General features: G+C 39.5%; 2 protein-coding genes across 2 annotated transcripts; both read left to right on the top strand.

Annotated features, from left to right (window-relative positions):
- Positions 1-684: 684 nt before the first annotated feature.
- On the top strand, positions 685-7,109 carry LOC117758050 (arachidonate 15-lipoxygenase B-like). Its single transcript, XM_034579371.1, has 14 exons — positions 685-1,108; positions 1,671-1,875; positions 1,992-2,073; positions 2,173-2,295; positions 2,391-2,494; positions 3,182-3,354; positions 4,245-4,388; positions 4,529-4,732; positions 5,079-5,165; positions 5,304-5,470; positions 5,850-5,971; positions 6,077-6,177; positions 6,464-6,634; positions 6,766-7,109. The coding sequence occupies exons 1-14, from the start codon at positions 962-964 to the stop codon at positions 6,943-6,945; spliced, it is 2,010 nt and encodes a 669-aa protein (XP_034435262.1). The 5' UTR covers positions 685-961; the 3' UTR covers positions 6,946-7,109.
- Positions 7,110-12,563: 5,454 nt separating this feature from the next.
- LOC117758047 (arachidonate 12-lipoxygenase, 12R-type-like) lies at positions 12,564-18,260 on the top strand. Its single transcript, XM_034579367.1, has 14 exons — positions 12,564-12,710; positions 12,831-13,035; positions 13,167-13,248; positions 13,348-13,470; positions 13,566-13,669; positions 14,545-14,717; positions 15,631-15,774; positions 15,915-16,118; positions 16,381-16,467; positions 16,606-16,772; positions 17,162-17,283; positions 17,386-17,486; positions 17,773-17,943; positions 18,075-18,260. The coding sequence occupies exons 1-14, from the start codon at positions 12,564-12,566 to the stop codon at positions 18,252-18,254; spliced, it is 2,010 nt and encodes a 669-aa protein (XP_034435258.1). The 3' UTR covers positions 18,255-18,260.
- Positions 18,261-19,133: the final 873 nt, after the last annotated feature.

Raw genomic sequence — 19,133 nt, 5'->3', positions numbered from 1 at the left:
ATGTAATATGAGGTTAGTGGGCCGGTTCCCAGCATGACCAAACCTGTTATTATCAGTAGCAGGCAGGAATGTTGCAGCGCTGAAGGCAAATCAGGTCATTACCTGAGGCCCTGACCTGATTCCACCCCGAGAACGGCTGATTACACAAGAAATGACGGCTGTGTAGGGTCCCCATGCAGGTCTCTTAAAGTCCCTAAAGTTTCTGGAAACACCCCTGCTAAAAGGTCACATCTCACCCTATCAGAGGTGTTCGGTCTTTGAGTACAAAGTCAGTACTTTTGAGTTAAATTAAAACATGTAAACAGATGTGAACTAGTGCAGACAAAGCAACAGGACAAACCTGAGCACATAAATGTCATATCGTGGTGTAAAGGACTTCAAGCTGAAAAAACCCCCAGAAGCACATGTTCCACCACCTATGGAGCGACACCTACGACCTAGTTCAGGCTGCCAACTCGAGCTGCGCTGCTCCAATCATGTGACATACATCATGTGACATACCCCACTCTCCACAACCATCTATAATACACACCCACCTTATCGGGTGGTCTATTTAAGCAGAGAGAAATTTCCCATCATCCCCTTTGCTCGCACTGCTGCTGCAGTATTGCTACCAGTTGCTTCAGCCCCTCCACCACCCCAGCATCCACCTGTAGGCTCCAACAGGGTTACAAGTATTTGCTCATCACTCCCATCCTTCCTGTGTAATCATATGGGGGAGTGATTAAGTTGGAGCCTAGATGCCAAACACTAAACCTGTTGTGTTGCAATAAACGTTCGATCATGAGTTGTCTGACTGAACTATTGATAATGACCAAAAGAGGTGTGGTCTTGTGAAGGTCTTAAATAGGGTGGAGGGTTGTGAGGAAAAGAGGCAGAGAGCAAGAAAACAGAGCACGGAGAGGAAAAATCTGAACCTGGTATTTTGGTAGTTTATCTGGACCGGATCCACTGAGTGACCATGGCTGAGTACAAGCTACAGGTGTCAACAGGTGACATGCCAAGTGCAGGAACATGGGATCACGTTTCTGTCACTCTAATTGGAAGTGACGGAGAGAGTGAGAAAACTGAACTGGACAACTTTGGTAGAGACTTCACTCCCGGGAAAGTAAGTTAAATCCACCTGCACGACACTTTAAAATCTATTCACAAATTAAAGGGATAGTACATCCAAAAGGTGACCAGGCCTTTCCTGTCAGGGCTCCCACTCTCTGGATCAATATCCTTGAGGGGGTCAGTCCAACAAACTCCTTATACTCTTTTAAATCTCTCACAAAGGCCCATTTCTACTGGTACGCTTTCTCCCTGGTTCTGATCTTTCTGTCTATTTTAATCATTCTATATTTTATTTAAAATACTTTCGACTTAATCAAAGTTTGATCAACACCAATTTTTCAGTGAAGATGAGCAGATTTCTGCCAGAACAAATCGATTAAATTTTTGTGCATCACATCTATGGGCAGTCTTTCAGCAAATTCCAACCACTTGTTTTGTTTTCGTAGGTTTATTCAAGGTGTGGTGTTTCTCCCACTTTCACCAGCCAGCTGTCATGTTTGTCTATCTCTGTGTACTGGGAAATTTTTGTGAGACTGATAACATCAAACCCAACCCTTTTCAACCGATGTCGCACTTACTTCACTGTTTATATTTACATTAACTCTTACTTCCAGACCGGGATCTACACGGTGAAAACCAGTTCATCTCTGGGGAAACTTCTGCTGGTCAAGGTGGAGAAGGATCCCTTTCTCTATTTCCCAGAAGACGAGTGGTACTGCTCCACCATAGAGGTGACGACTCCAGAGGGAGACGCAATTCTCTTCCCCTGTCACAGATGGATCTCCAGGGGAGAGTATGTGGAGCTGAGAGGAGGGAGAGGTCTGATATTATATTATTATTCATTTTATAGATCTTTTTTATTCAACATTATATATTTTGGGGGGATATTAAATCAGTGGAAATTTGACTGCCGTAATGTTCTTTTCACTTCTCAGCCATGAAGTATTTTGATGAGGACCATCACCTGTTGCTTGCGCACCGGAAAAAAGAGCTGACGTTTAAAAAGAACTTGTACCAGTAAGTGTGCAGCACAGTACGTCCTGTACCTACAGATCCAGGCATGTCGGCTTTGAGACAATTTACTTTTATGTAACTTTGATCCTTTGTCTTTTTCAGGTGGAAGCCTCTAGCTGAAGGATTACTCCACACATGCAGTTTTGAAAATGAGTCTGAGCTACCAGCTGAAATCCGCTTCTCTAAGGCCAAATTGGATGAAATGCATGACACAACCAAACAACTGTGGGTCGACTGTAGATAAAGATTTTCAACACAAACTGGTTCCAATATACTCACGCTCTCTTTTTCTCTTTCCCTTTTCCCTTGTCTTAATTCAGTGGATTGAAATTCAAATTTAAGGGAATGGTCGGATCCACCGAAAAATGGGAAAATGTTGACGACATGAAAAGACTCTTTAACTTCGAAAAGACACCAATGTCAGGTATTTCATGTTTTCCAGTACTGCAGATTAGATCATAGACTTCCTCGACAGAAATGTCTTGTCCTGATCTAACGAAATTTGGCAGATTGGTAATCATTTCAATCTCCAAAGCTGATTATTATACAGCTTATATATGGACTCATTGCTGTAAACCACACACGTGAATTGACTAAGCCTACCTCCAAAGTTAAACCAATTATTCATATGTTATAATATATGGGCTAAATGTTTCCAACATACTGCTCGATATCATGAAAAACAATGCACCTACGATGTGACCAACATTTATTCTATGAACAGTTTTTCTTAGGTTTTTTGAAAACTTTACAATGCACTGAAAAAAGATAATTGTATATAGTATATATGTATATATAATATTGTAAAAGTTATTGAGCATTAAATAATTTAAATTGTTTAGTTAACACCTAACTACAGTTTATTTTCCCACAGGCACATGCATCATTCCATATCCCTTGTTATGGTTGTTGCATCTCAAATTTCAACAATGAAATCTATTGAAATCAGCTGATAATGTTGAATACATTTTCTTCTTTTTTGTTAAATGAAAACTTATGTCTTCTAGTTTTTTTCAAAATTTAAAAAACATGAATTTTATATGACTAGGATCATGTCGTACATCAAACCTGAGCAGATAAAACCTTATATCTCTGTTTCCTTTTTTTTCAGAGTACGTTGCAGAGCACTGGAAGGAGGATGACTTTTACGGATCCCAGTTTCTGAACGGAATCAACCCCACTTTGATCAAGCGCTGTTCAGAGCTTCCCCCAAACTTTCCTGTCACAGAGGAGATGGTGAAGCCGTTCCTGGCTAAGGGCAGCAGTCTGATGAGTGAAATTGGGGTAAGAAAGAATAGAGAATAAAATAATCTTTTCATTGGAGGAAAAATCCTTGAATCATTGATTCAGCTTGAAAACAGCAATGTAACATTTGAAGATTATTGTCAAAGTGATGCCGTTTCTCTTTGAGCAACACTGACAGACAAATGCATGTTTTTATAACAAGCAGAGACAACAAACAACATAGAACACAATTAATCTGTGACAATTAAATTAAAACTCTGCCTCACCAGTGCTGACAAAGCCCAAAAGGAAAGCACACATCACACCTTTTTTAAATCTTTACACTGGCTACCTGTATTGAAAAAGACTTTAAAAAAGACTATAGAACATGTTAATGTGTAATACTGTTACTGGTACAGATAGTTTAAATTTGACTGGGTCACAGACCTACTGGTGAGCACATTCAAACACAGGGATCCAAGAGCCATTTAACCATTTACTAAGATCACAATAGGTCAATGGATGAATGGATGATTTTTCTGTACAATAAACATTAATTAATTCATACTAACAAAATTATAAAAAAATAAAACATACATTAAGTTGCCTACATATGTGAAACATCCACTAAACCAACAAAGCATCTGAAATGCATGTGGTTTATGAAGCTGGGGAGGAAGACCACTCTGATTGGTTCATATTTAGTTTGGCTTTAATGCAGTGTTTTATAATTTATGGTTTAATTATATATATTTAATTTCTTAACTTTGTTTGTTTGCTGTCTTTTCGATTTTTACTTATTTTCAATTCCTTTTTACCGTCTTATGTTTTGTCAATCACCTGTAAAGCACTTTGAATGCATTAGTTTAGTTTGAAAGGTATGATTTAAGGTTGATTGATCCATTGATTGATTACAAATCTGTGTTTCGTCTTGATTCCTTCCCATACAGAAAGGCAATATATTCCTCTATGACCAAAAGAAGCTGTATGGAATCCCCACTTATCTCTACAATGGAGAATCTCTGACTGTGACTTCTGGTCTCTGTTTGTTCTACTTGAACCCAGAAAAAAAACTGATGCCAATTGCAATACAGGTATATTTATATGAAAATCCAGTGTAGTCATTGAATCACCTTATTTTCCAAATTACATTATTATTTTTATAATTTTTGTTCAAAAGTCCTGTTTCACTCTTCAAACATTTTAAAGTCAATATCTTTTCATTACATTCCAGCTGCATCAACAGCCTTCAGAGAAGAATCCCATCTTTCTGCCCAGCGACCTGGAGACCGACTGGCTGCTGGCCAAGATCTATATCAAAAACACAGATATGCTGGATCATGAATCCGTCCATCACCTCATGAAGACTCACTTCATGGGAGAGGTCTACACTGTCGCCACTCTGCGCTGCTTCCCTGTGATTCATCCCCTCTACAAGGTACGACGACACAGCAGAGATCACTCTGCTCGTACGTGTGTTTTTCTTTTGGATCTGAACTGATGTTTGACTGGTATGTCATGTTTTTGTTCATGAGTTGAGGGAAACCTGTTTTGTTATGGTTGTGTCTTCTCTTTGCTGATCAACACAGCCAGGATGTGCTGTCTGCTGTTTATTTCCTTGTTTGTTATAAATATATCACGCAAAAACTAGCGCACAGATTAAGTTGGTGGGAAGGATATGGTATGGGTCAGGGAAGAACCCATTTTTGTTGTAGATTCTGTGCCATTCTGGCTTAAATAAGCATCTTAACTTGACGTTTAACATTTTCCCTCTTTTTCTTCAGCTGTTGTTTCCACACTTCAAGTCCACTCTCGACATAAACGTTCAAGGCCGTGTCGATCTAATAGGACCTGATGGGATCTTTAAAATAGTAAGGCTCTTTCACATATATAATACAAAGCCGGACTATTCTATTCATCTTGAACTGTTGAAAAACTGAATTTCTATAAGATTTACAACAAAGTTATATTTGTCTCATGGTAAATATTTCTGTATAATTTATTATTAGAGTACAGTTGGAATTGAGGGGATGATAGAGATCATGAGAAGGTCCCTCCGTGAAATGACCTACAGCTCCGTCTGTCTGCCAGAGAACATCGCTGCACGAGGACTGGAGTCAATCCCCAACTTCTACTACAGAGATGATGGATTGAAGCTGTGGTCCATCATCAACAGGTAACTTCAAATTTAGGTAATAAATATTGCAGATATCCTCACTGATCTGTTTTACAATCAACAGCTTGTGTTCAGTAAAGAAGTGGTGCAGCATGTAGGAGACAGGAATTAATGTATTTATTCTGCTGAGATTTGTTTTTTTCATTTTTGTATTACAAATGTCATCAAAGCCTGAATCCTGTGGAAGAAATTTTACATACTTTACACGAGGTGTCTGGTTGGAGAAACTCCAGGTGTTGATTGAGATGCTTTGGCCTCACTTTTGGGGAGCTGTCATGATGTCCATGTTTAAATTCAGTCTGTGGGTTTTGATAGGGACTTCGTTTTTCCACATTCTTCCACATAATTACTCAGAATCACATTGTTTTGTGTTAACCAGCTTTGTGAGGGCAGCAGTGGAGTACTACTATCCCTCAGACGCTGACGTCTGCAAAGACACAGAGCTGCAGGATTGGATCCGTGAGATATTCACCTACGGCCTGTTGAGCAACAAAGACTCAGGTATTTAACCCATGTTCTGTATACAACATATAGTCTATAAAAAATGTCCAATGCAAATTGTGAATGCATCCAAACATTAACTAATGATGGTGGTGCTGCCGACAGGATTCCCATCCTCCTTTCATTCCATTGAGGAATTGATAAGATTCATCACCATGGTCATCTTCACAGTGTCGGTTCAACACGCAGCAGTCAATAATGGACAGGTGAGGCAAGAGTGAAAAAGTTAGGACACTGGAATATGTATTGAGGTTTGTTTTCACATTTCAAATATATGGGACGTGTGGCAGATGTGTAATCAGTTTCTTCAATTATCAGGTTTCATTTCTTACATTTACATCACTTTTTTGTAACTTTTAATGAGATTCAGTCGATTCAATTAGTTTGACATCAAATTTGCCACAACATAACTACATGAAATAAAATAATACATAAATACAAAAATGTTTAATCATACATTACATGCATGTTGGAACTTCTCTCATCATCTAGTTTGACTTCTACTACTGGACGCTGAATGCCGCATTGCTATTGCACAAACCTCCTCCGACCACCAAGGGGCAGTCAAGCATGGAGACAATTATGGAGACCCTCCCGAATGTTGGAGAGACTGTCGCCATATCAGTGTTAATAAATCAACTTTCAGGCGACTACAGTAGTGTTGTAAGTTTTATTTAAATATTAATGCATTTGTTAATTCATACTTGCATAATTCAATAAGAATTTGTCATTTTTTGCACCATGATAAACTCTGTTGCTGTAATATTTCTGTCTCGACTTTGTCATTTCGGCAGATTCCTTTGGGTCAATATCCTGAGAAAAGATTTGACGAGCCTGAGCTTACACAGATGATTCAGAAGTTTCAAACGGAGTTGTCAAAACTCGGTGAAGAAATCGCAAAGAGAAACTCGCAGCTTGAAGTGTCCTATGACTATCTGCACCCTTCTCGCATTGAGAACAGCGTGTCTATTTGAGAAAGTCAGAGAGATCAATTCTGTATCATTAACCGATTGTATTTCATCCTGGGAGGTGTTTTTGTTGTGGGTAGGTGTTGCATGATTTGATAAAATATTTTTGTTATGTGGGCCTGTGGTGTGGTTGTTCAGCAACAACTTAATTGATGGACGTAGGAAATAATAGCTTAAACATTACTCTGACCTTATTAAACAAAAAGGCGATATATAATGTTACTTTTTACTCTTTTCTACCATTGAGTTTTAGCTTTTTCCATTCCTGTAATGGACACAATGGCAGAGATGAATTAGCTGTAAGAAAACACACTGATGTTATGTTTTGGGGAAATACATGAATTCTTTGCTTTAACAATAAAGATAAAGATGTACTGTGTATAATTGGTTCCTGTCACCTGTATTCAACTTCGAACCCATTAAACTTATAGTCGCTTGTAATGGAAAATTCCACTGACCAGGTGTCTCACTGCTGTGATACTGTCTACCTGACAGGATGGAACCCTTATTTGGCGGTGTCTCACTGCTGTGACCTTGACAAACAGTGTGTATGCCCTTATTCTGTAATGTTTTCTTCCAACTGCTACAGGGGACGGACACAGCAGATAGACACAGATGATGATTTCATGTCTTTTTTTCATGTTGTGTTTTTTAAAACTCCTCTATGTATAAGTACTGGCTTTTTTGGACTTTGGGGCAGTTCCACTTTGAGCACCCGTGCTTGTTGTGTAACCTCTGCAGAGCTTACTATTAAAAAGACTCAAAGGCAACTCCAGTCTGAGAATCTCATTATTTCAAATCTCAAGATGAATTTCCATCACACGCTCATATTTGCAACCTCCCTTTAGTTTGATAACATTATGAGTAATTTATCAATTCATGTCCATCAGAAGTAAAGTGCATGACTGATGCACATGTTGAAACCATTATGTTAGGGCTCTTTATAATAAATACATCTGGACAGAGATGCATCAGACATTTTGGGAAGGTGGGGACCATTTGGGGGAAGTGAGGACATGTTGGGGAAAGTGTAGACATGTGGGGGGAAGTAAAGACATGTTGGGGGAAGTGTAGACATGCTGGGGAGCAAGGGACACTTTGGGGAAAGTGAGGACATATTGGGGAAAGTTAGGAAACATTGGGACAGTGAAGACATGTTGGGCAAAGTGAAGACATGTTGGGGAAGAGGACATTTTGGATAAAGTGAGGACATGTTGGGTTAACTGAGGACACTTTGGGTAAAGTGAGGGCATTTTGGGAAAGTGAGGACATTTTGGTTAGGATAAGGGGCTCGGAAATGCATTATACCAATCTGTGTCCTCACTAAGATATAATTACAAACATTTGTGTGTGTGTGTTATACACCAAACACTATCGACTCCACTGAATACTAACCGCGCTATAATCTAACAGGGGCTATAATAACCGTGCCGTGCCGTGCCGTGTTAAACACCCGTGACCATGTTGTTCAGATTCGGGGTCATTCTCGCTCCGGACAGTGCGGACGTGCAGCTCTTGGTCCTGGGCTCTCGTGAGGAGATGGGTCGGTGGGACCCGGACAGAGCGGTGCACATGAAGCCCGCACACGAGCTCCTGTCGCCGCATGAACCGAACCTGTGGCTCGGCGACGTGCAGCTGGAGGAGCCGGTGAAAGACGCGCTGTGGTTCAAGTTCTTGCAAAGAACCAGAGGCTGTTACATCTGGGAAGGTAACACAGCAGCACTGAGCTCCTGTGAGGATGTTCACGCTCAAAGCTGCGATTCACGAGAAAAGCACCAAAACAACTCCGCCATGTTTGGTTTGTACTGTGTAATGTGCGCCTGTCGCCTCATGATGGCGGTACAGCGACACTTGTAATTCAGCAACCTGGCTCTTTGACTTCACTGCACATCTAATTTTAAATATCAGTGGAGTTTTGTAGTAAAAGTAACTGTTCGATGTATCAAATATTTTATTGCATGTAAAATATTATACATGCAAAATTAGAAATATATTATACATTATTATTGATTCTATAGAGGAAATTATATATAGACACTGCTGTACAAACACATTTGCAGTGCAAGAGGAATGTGGTGAGTGATATGTGATACTGTATATACTCACTGTGTTTATAGTATTTATATACTGTGTATTCAATTTCTTTTTAACTTTTAATGGTGTGTACAGAACATGGTGTATATTGTGTATGACTGCTAAGAGTCCAAAATGAAAATATGAATCGATGAATCAACATGTGTTGCAGAGATATTAGAGGAGTTCAAGTCAATATGAATTGGGCTCGAGTAAAAAATTATCTATTCAGTCAAACCACCATTATGTTAATTTCATTGGGAATTCACAACCAAATAGTTTTTTTTCCATTTTTCAAAGCTAAAATGGTAACAGGTCTGTATTTATATACCACTTAAAGCGCTTTACAATATAGTCTTACCACTCGCACAAACACTCATACAGTGCATCTATCACTCAGACAGCAGCACAGCCTTAAGGCGCAATTTGGGGTTCAGTATCTTGAACTGACATGAGAAGAATCTGGAATGAAATTTCTGTGGGAGTAATCACCACACAGACAATGAGAGGACTCACAGGTTGTTGGATGCGCTGCTGGTGAGCATTAAGAAAATGAAAAAATAAATATACCATTACTTTATACTGTAGACTTTCCCAGAAATTGATTTAATAAAATAAAATATTTACATTAACTCTTAACTCTCCACAGGCCAGTTAGAATTAATTGATTCTTTATTGCTGTGTGTATTTCACTGCAAGAAAAAGAAAGTGAATGATAATAATACAAGGTTAGCCACCTGAAAATTAACATTGACAAGACTGAACTACTTTTCCTTCCAGGGAAAGGCTCTCCCGCCCACGACCTGACTATTACCTTGACAACTCCGTGTTAGCCCCCACCAAGACTGCTTGGAACCTGGGTGTGACACTCGACAGTCAACTCTCCCTTATTGCCAACATTACTGCAACAACACGTTCCTTTAGATAGATGCTGCACAACATCAGGAGAATACGTCCCCTTCTAACTCAGAAGGTGGCGCCATCCGACCTCTGCAGCTCATCCAGACTGCAGCAGCTCGACTGGTCTTTAACCTACCTAAATTCACTCACACTACTCCCCTCCTCCGCTCCCTTCACTGGTTACCAGTGGCTGCCCGCATCCGTTTCAAAACATTAGTACTTGCGTACCGTGCTGCGAACGGGTCCAGTCTACATCCAGGACATGGTCAAACGTTACACCCCAGCCCGTTCACTCCACTCTGCATCTGCCAATCGGCTTGTTGCTCCCTCACTGCGAGCTAAACACTCAACAAAATCACTACTGTTTGCTGTCCTGGCTCCTAAATGGTGGAAGGAGCTCCCCAATGACATCAGGACAGCAGAAAATCTAAACATCTTCCACCGCAAACTAAAAACCCACCTGATCCGACTATACCTTAAATAAAAGTTTAAACTAACAATTTAGTAGCACTTAAATGGCACTTGCTTATTGCACTTTGTAGTTTGGCTTTCTTGAAGAAATTGTTGTTCTGGGTTTGTACCCTCATGGTTGAATGCACTTATTGTAAGTCGCTTTGGATAAAAGGATCAGCTAAATGAAATGTAATATTAGGTAAGTGTGCCGGTTCCGAGCATGAACAAACCTGTTATTATCAGTGCCAGGCAGTACCTGCAACAACATGTTCCTGTAGATCAGTGGTTCTCAAACTTTTTCTGTCATGCCCCACTTTGGAGCTAGAATATTTGTCATGCCCCACCCGCTCCCCTGCCCCAACAAAATGATGACAAAATGAGCCAAGTTTAACATTTGTATTTACATGACATACACATGAACATTAAATTCACATTACTTTCAGGAATTTCTGATGTGCAAATAAAAAACCTTTTTCAAACAACTTTTTGTGACATTTGTCGCTTTTTTCAAAAAATAGTGCAATAACTTTGCTTAAATTTAACTTAATTGAAGTACTTTTGGTGACATTTATCACTACATTCCTCCATCAGTCTGTACTTTTTCAAAAATAGAGAAAAAATGAATTCAATTCATAATCACTTTGTTACAAAGATGATAAAGCTCAACCAAAAAGAACACATGCATGTGACTGGGGTGTAATGTTTCTAAGTGTCTTCTTAATTTGTTGGGTCTCATAGAGTTTTCAGACATAAAATACACACTGGTCTCTCCTCATGTCCTACCGCATTCACTGTGAACCCAAGAGCAAGACAGGCTTCATCGTACTTTCTTTTCAACTTGGTTTTTGAACACTGTAGCTGTGCTGCGAACGGATCGGGTCCAGTCTACATCCAGGACATGGTCAAACGTTACACCCCAGCCCGTTCACTCCACTCTGCATCTGCCAATCGGCTTGTTGCTCCCTCACTGCGAGCTAAACACTCAACAAAATCACTACTGTTTGCTGTCCTGGTTCCTAAATGGTGGAAGGAGCTCCCCAATGACATCAGGACAGCAGAAAGTCTAAACATCTTCCACCGCAAACTAAAAACACACCTGATCCGACTATACCTTAAATAAAAGTTTAAACTAACAATTTGGTAACACTTAAATGGCACTTACTTAAAGCACTTTGTAGTTTGGCTTTCTTGAAGAAATTGTACTTTCTTGATTCTTGTTGTTCTGGGTTTGTACCCTCATGGTTGAATGCACTTATTGTAAGTTGCTTTGGATAAAAGCATCAGCTAAATGAAATGTCATGTTAGGTTAGTGGGCCGGTTCCCAGCATGACCAAACCTGTTATTATCAGTAGCAGGCAGGAATGTTGCAGTGCAGAAGGCAAATGGCTGATTACATAAGAGATAACGATTGTGTAGGGTCCCCATGCAGGTCTCTTAAAGTCCCTAAAGTTTCTGGAAACACCCCTGCTAAAAGGTCACATCTCACCCTATCAGAGGTGTTCGGTTTTTGAGTACAAAGACAGTACTTTTGAGTTAAATTAACACATGTAAACAGATGTGAACTAGTGCAGACAACGCAACAGGACAAACCTGAGCACATAAATGTCATATCGTGGTGTAAAGGACTTCAAGCTGAAAAAAACCCCAGAAACACATGTTCCACCACCTATGGAGCGACACCTGCGAGCTAGTTCAGGCTGCCAACTCGAGCTGCGCTGCTCCAATCATGTTACATACATCATGTGACAAACCCCACTCTCCACAACCATCTATAATACACACCCACCTTATCAGGTGGTCTATTTAAGCAGAGAGAACTTTCCCATCATCCCCTTTGCTCGCACTGCTGCTGCAGTACTACCAGTTGCTTCAGTCCCTCCACCACCCCAGCATCCACCTGTAGGCTCCAACAGGGTTACAAGTATTTGCTTATCACTCCCATCCTTCCCGTGTAATCATATGGGGGAGTGATTAAGTTGGAGCCTAGATGCCAAACACTAAACCTGTTGTGTTGCAATAAACGTTCGATCGTGAGTTGTCTGACTGAACTATTGTTAATGACCAAAAGAGGTGTGGTCTTGTGAAGGTTTTAAATAGGGTGGAGGGTTGTGAGGAAAAGAGGCAGAGAGCAAGAAAACAGAGCACGGAGAGGAAAAATCTGAACCTGGTATCTTCTGAACCGGATCCACTGAGTGACCATGGCTGAGTACAAGCTACAGGTGTCAACAGGTGACATGCCAAGTGCAGGAACACAGGATCACGTTTCTGTCACTCTAATTGGAAGTGATGGAGAGAGTGAGAAAACTGAACTGGACAACTTTGGCAAAGACTTCTGCACCGGGAAAGTAAGTTAAATCCACCTGCAGGACACTCTAAAATGTATTAACAAATTAAAGGATAGTACATCCAAAAGGCGATGTCGCACTTACTTCACTGTTTATATTTACATTAACTCTTACTTCCAGACCGGGACCTACACGGTGAAAACCAGTCCGTCTCTGGGGAAACTTCTGCTGGTCAAGGTGGAGAAGGATCCCTATCTCCATTTCCCAGAAGACGAGTGGTACTGCTCCACCATAGAGGTGACGACTCCAGAGGGAGATGCAATTCTCTTCTCCTGTCACAGATGGATCTCCAGGGGAGAGTATGTGGAGCTGAGAGGAGGGAGAGGTCTGTTATTATATTATTATTCATTTTATAGATCTTTTTTATTAAACATTATATATTTTTGGGGGTTATCAAATCTTCACATGTTTTGACAGTTGAAATTTGACTGCCGTAACGTTCTTTTCACTTCTCAGCCATGAAGTTTCTTGAGGACGACCATCCCCTGTTGATTGAGCACCGGAAAAAAGAGCTGACACTTCAAAAGAGCTTGTACCAGTAAGTGTGCAGCACAGTAGGTCCTGTACCTACAGATCCAGGCATGTCCGCTTTGAGACAATTTACTTTTATGTAACTTCGTTCCTTTGTTTTTTTCAGGTGGAAGCCTCTAGCTGAAGGATTACTCCACACAAGCAGTTTTGAACATGAGTCTGAGCTACCAGATGAAATCCGCTTCTCTAAAGCCAAAACGGACGAAATGCATGACGCAACCAAACGACTGTGGGTCGACTGTAGATAAAGATTTTCAAAACAAACTGGTTCCAATATACTCACGCTCTCTTTTTCTCTTTCCTTTTTCCCTTGTCTTAATTAAGTGGAATGAAATTCAAATCTAAGGGAATGGTCGGATCCATCGAAAAATGGGAAAATGTCGACGACCTGAAAAAACTATTTAACTTCCAAAAGACAGCAATGTCAGGTATTTCCTATTTTCCAGTACTGCAGATTAGATCATAGACTTCCTCAACAGAAATGTCTTGTCCTCTTTGATTTCACAAATCAGGGGTGGCTGTGGGTCAGCAGGTAGAGGTTGTCTTACTAACCAGAGGTTCGGTGGTCTGATCCCTGGCGTCTGGTGGCTGTGAATGTGACTGGAGAACCGCTGTAGAAATACAGTAACAAGTGGCTACATGTTAGGATGTGGGACACACAGAATTATCAGTTCACAAGTGATCTAACAGAAATTGGCAGATGGGTAATCATTTCAATCTCCAAAGCTGATTATTATACAGCTTATATATGGACTCATTGCTGTAAACCACACATGTGAATTGACTAAGCTTACCTCCAAAGTTAAACCAATCATTCATATGTTATAATATATGGGCTAAATGTTTCCAACATACTGCTCGATATCATGAAAAACAATGCACCTACGATGTGACCAACATTTATTCTATGAACAGTTTTACTTAGGTTTTTGGAAAACTTCACTATGCACTGAAAAAAGAAAATTGTATAGAGTATATATGTATATATAATATTGTAAAAGTTATCGAGCATTAAATAATTTAAATTGTTTAGTTAACACCTAACTACAGTTTATTTTCCCACAGGCACATGCATCATTGCATATCCCTTGTTATGGTTGTTGCATCTCAAATTTCAACAATGAAATCTATTGAAATCAGCTGATAATGTTGAATACGTTTTCTCTTTTTCATTAAATAAAAACGTATGTCTTCTGTGTTTTTATGCAAATTAAAAAAACCTGAATTTTATATGACTAGGATAATCTCGTACATCAAACCTGAGCAGGTAAAACCTTATATCTCTGTTTCTTTTTTTTTTCAGAGTACGTTGCAGAGCACTGGAAGGAGGATGACTTTTACGGATTCCAGTTCTTGAACGGAATCAACCCCACTTTGATCAAGCGCTGCTCAGAGCTTCCCCCAAACTTTCCTGTCACAGAGGAGATGGTGAAGCCGTTCCTGGCTGAGGGCAGCAGTCTGATGAGTGAAATTGGGGTAAGAAAGAAGAGAGAATAAAATAATCTTTTCATTGGAGGAAAAATCATTGAATCATTGATTCAGCTTGAAAACAGCAATGTAACATTTGAAGATTATTGTCAAAGTGATGCCATTTCTCTTTGAGCAACACTGACAGACAAATGCATGTCTTTATAACAAGCAGAGACAACAAACAACATAGAACACAATTAATCAGTGACAATTAATTTAAAACTCTGCCTCACCAGTGCTGACAAAGCCCAAAAGGACAGCACACATCACACCTTTTTCAAAATCTTTACACTGGCTACCTGTATTGAAAAAGACTTTAAAACAGACTATAGAACGTGTTAATGTGTAATACTGTTACTGGTACAGATAGTTTAAAGTTGACTGGGTCACAGACCTACTGGTGAGCACATTCAAACACAGGGATCCAAGAGCCATTTAACCATTTAGTAAGGTCACAATAGGTGGATGGATGAATGGATGATTTTTCTGTACGATAAACAACATTAATAAATTCATACTCACAAAATTATAAAATAAATAAAATATACATTAAGTTGCTTTCATATGTGAAACATCCACAAAACCAACATGTGTTTTTTGAAGCTGAGGAGAAGACCCCTCAGATTTGTAAATATTTAGTTTTGCTTTAATGTAGTGTTTTATAATTTATGGTTTGATTTATTTTCTTAACTTTGTTTGATTGCTGTCTTTTTGATTATTGATTGCTTTGGTATGCGTTAGTCTTTAAATCTTAATTTTTTTTAACTTATTTTCAATTCCTTTTTACCATCTTATGTTTTGTCAATCACCTGTAAAGCACTTTAAATGCATTAGTTTAGTTTGAAAGGTATGATTTAAGGTTGAGTGATCCATTGATTGATTACAAATCTGTGTTGCGTCTTGATTCCTTCCCATACAGAAAGGCAATATATTCCTCTATGACCAAAAGAAGCTGGAAGGAATCCCCACTCAAGTCTCTAATGGAGAATCTCTGACTGTGACTCCTGGTCTCTGTTTGTTCTACTTGAACCCAGAAAACAAACTGATGCCAATTGCAATACAGGTATATTTATATGAAAATCCAGTGTGGTCATTGAATCACATTATTTTCCACATAGCATTATTGTTTTTATTTTATTTTTTCAAAAGTCCTGTTCCACTTTTCAAACATTTTAAATTCAATATTTTTTCATCACATTCCAGCTGCATCAACAGCCCTCAGAGAAGAATCCCATCTTTCTGCCCAGCGACCTGGAGACCGACTGGCTGCTGGCCAAGATCTATATCAAAAACGCAGATATGCTGGATCATGAAGCCGTCCATCACCTCATGAATACTCACTTCATGGGAGAGGTCTACACTGTCGCCACTCTGCGCTGCTTCCCTGTGATTCATCCCCTCTACAAGGTACGACGACACAGCAGAGATCACTCTGCTCGTACGTGTGTTTTTCTTTTGGATCTGAGCTGATGTTTGACTGGTATGTCATGTTTTTGTTCATGAGTTGAGGGAAACCTGTTTTGTTATGGTTGTGTCCGAGCAGATTAAGTTGGTGGGAAGGATATGGTATGGGTCAGGGAAGAACCCATTTTTGTTGTAGATTCTGTGCCATTCTGGCTGAAATAAGCATCTTAACTTGACGTTTAACATTTTCCCTCTTTCTCTTCAGCTGTTGTTTCCACACTTCAAGTCCACTCTCGACATAAACATTAGAGGCCGTGAAGGTCTAATGGGACCTAATGGGATCTTTACACTAGTAAGGCTCTTTCACATATAAAATACAAACCTGGACTATTCTATTTATCTAGAACTGTTGAAAAACTGAATTTCTATAAGTTTTACAACAAAGTTGTATTTGTCTCATGGTAAATATTTCTGTATAATTTATTATTAGAGTTCAGCTGGAATTGAGGGGATGACAGAGATCATGAGAAGGTCCCTCCGTGAAATGACCTACAGCTCCGTCTGTCTGCCAGAGAACATCGCTGCACGAGGAATGGAGTCAATCCCCAACTACTACTACAGAGATGATGGATTGAAGCTGTGGTCCATCATCAACAGGTAACTTCAAATTTAGGTAATAAATATTGCAGATATCCTCACTGATCTGTTTTACAATCAACAGCTTGTGTTCAGTAAAGAAGTGGTGCAGCATGTAGGAGACAGGAATTAATGTATTAATTCTGCTGAGATTTGTTTTTAAATTTTTGCACCTGTCGCGTATTAGAAATGTCATCAAAGCCTGAATCCTGTGGAAGACATTTTACATACTTTACACTAGGTGTCTGGTCGGAGAAACTCCAGGTGTTGATTAAGATGCTTTGGCCTCACTTTTGGGGAGCTGTCATGATGTCCATGTTTAAATTCAGTCTGTGGGTTTTGATAGGGACTTCGTTTTTCCACATTCTTCCACATAATTACTCAGAATCCCATTGTTTTTTGTTAACCAGCTTTGTGAGGGGAGCAGTGGAGTACTACTATCCCTCAGACGCTGACATCTGTAAAGACACAGAGCTGCAGGATTGGATCCGTGAGATATTTACCAAGGGCCTCTTGAGCAACAAAGCCTCAGGTATTTAACCCATGTTCTGTATACAGCATATAGTCTTTAAAAAATGTCCAATGCAAATTGTGAATGCCGAACATTAACTAATGATGGTGGTGCTGCCGACAGGATTCCCATCCTCCTTTCATTCCATTGAGGAATTGATAAGATTCATCACCATGGTCATCTTCACAGTGTCGGTTCAACACGCAGCAGTCAATAATGGACAGGTGAGGCAAGAGTGAAAAAGTTAGGACACTGGAATATGTATTGAGGTTTGTTTTCACATTTCAAATATATGGGACGTGTGGCAGATGTGTAATCTGTTTCTTCAACTATCAGGTTTCATTTCCTACATTTACATCACTTTTTTGTAACTTTTAATGAGATTCAGTCGATTCAATTAGTTTGACATCAAATTTGCCACAACATAACTACATGAAATAAAATAATACATAAATACAAAAATGTTTAATCATACATTACATGCATGTTGAAACTTCTCTCATCATCTAGTTTGACTACTACTACTGGACACTGAATGCCGCATTGCTATTGCACAAACCTCCTCCGACCACCAAGGGGCAGTCAAGCATGGAGACAATTATGGAGACCCTCCCGAATGTTGGAGAGACTGTCGCCATATCCTTGTTAATAAATCAACTTTCAGGCAAATACAGTGGTGTTGTAAGTTTTATTGAAATATTTATGCATTTGTTAATTCATACTTGCATAATTCAATAAGAATTTGTCGTCTTATGCACCATGATAAACTCTGTTGCTGTAATATTTCTGTCTCGACTTTGTCATTTCGGCAGATTCCTTTGGGTCAATATCCTGAGAAAAGATTTGAAGAGCCTGAGCTTACACAGATGATTCAGGAGTTTCAAGCGGAGTTGTCAAAACTCGGTGAAGAAATCGCAAAGAGAAACTCTAAGCTTGAAGTGTCCTATGACTATCTGCACCCTTCTCGCATTGAGAACAGCGTGTCTATTTGAGAAAGTCAGAGAGATCAATTCTGTATCATTAACCGATTGTATTTCATCCTGGGAGGTGTTTTTGTTGTGGGTAGGTGTTGCATGATGTGATTACATATTTTAGTTGATATGTGGGCCTGTGGTGTGGTTGTTCAGCAATAACTTAATTGATGGACGTAGGAAATAATAGCTTAAACATTACTCTGACCTTATTAAACAAAAAGGCGATATATAATGTTACTTTTTACTCTTTTCTACCATTGAGTTTTAGCTTTTTCCATTCCTGTAATGGACATGATGGCAGAGATGAATTAGCTGTAAGAAAACACACTGATGTTATGTTTTGGGGAAATACATGAATTCTTTGCTTTAACAATAAAGATAAAGATGTACTGTGTATAATTGGTTCCTGTCACCTGTATTCAACTTCGAACCCATTAAACTTATAGTCGCTCATATTTGCAACCTCCCTTTAGTTTTATAACATGATGAGTAATTTATCAGTTCATGTCTATCAGAAGTAAAGTGCATGACTGATACACATGTTGAAACCATTATGTTAGGGCTCTTTATGATAAATACATCTGGACAGAGATGCATCAGACATTTTGGGAAGGTGAGGACACTTTGGGGAACGTGGGGACATATTGAAGAAAGTGGGGACATGTTGGGGGAAGTTAGGAAACATTGGGACAGTGAAGACATCTTGGGCAACATGATGACATGTTGGGGGAAATGAAGACATGTTGTGGAAAGTGAAGACATGTTGGGGAACAGGACTTTTTGGATAAAGTGAGGACATGTTGGGGAAAGTGAAGACATGTTGGGGGAAGTAAAACCTAACCCAAACCCATGTTTGGTTTGTACTGTGTAATGTGCCCCTGTCGCCTCATGATGGCG

The sequence above is a fragment of the Hippoglossus hippoglossus genome, chromosome 24 (assembly GCF_009819705.1).
Source record: "Hippoglossus hippoglossus isolate fHipHip1 chromosome 24, fHipHip1.pri, whole genome shotgun sequence".
In the NCBI taxonomy this organism is placed as follows: Eukaryota; Metazoa; Chordata; class Actinopteri; order Pleuronectiformes; family Pleuronectidae; genus Hippoglossus; species Hippoglossus hippoglossus.
This window is presented reverse-complemented; position numbering and strand designations above follow the sequence as displayed.

Coding starts and splice junctions, on each gene's coding strand:
- LOC117758047 (XM_034579367.1), top strand. CDS start 12,564: ATGGCTGAGTACAAGCTACAGGTGTCAACAGGTGACATGCCAAGTGCA. Junction 16,468..16,605: donor CTAATGGGATCTTTACACTA/GTAAGGCTCTTT, acceptor ATTTATTATTAG/AGTTCAGCTGGAATTGAGGG. Junction 17,284..17,385: donor CTTGAGCAACAAAGCCTCAG/GTATTTAACCCA, acceptor TGCTGCCGACAG/GATTCCCATCCTCCTTTCAT.
- LOC117758050 (XM_034579371.1), top strand. CDS start 962: ATGGCTGAGTACAAGCTACAGGTGTCAACAGGTGACATGCCAAGTGCA. Junction 2,495..3,181: donor CGAAAAGACACCAATGTCAG/GTATTTCATGTT, acceptor CTTTTTTTTCAG/AGTACGTTGCAGAGCACTGG. Junction 5,471..5,849: donor CTGTGGTCCATCATCAACAG/GTAACTTCAAAT, acceptor TGTGTTAACCAG/CTTTGTGAGGGCAGCAGTGG.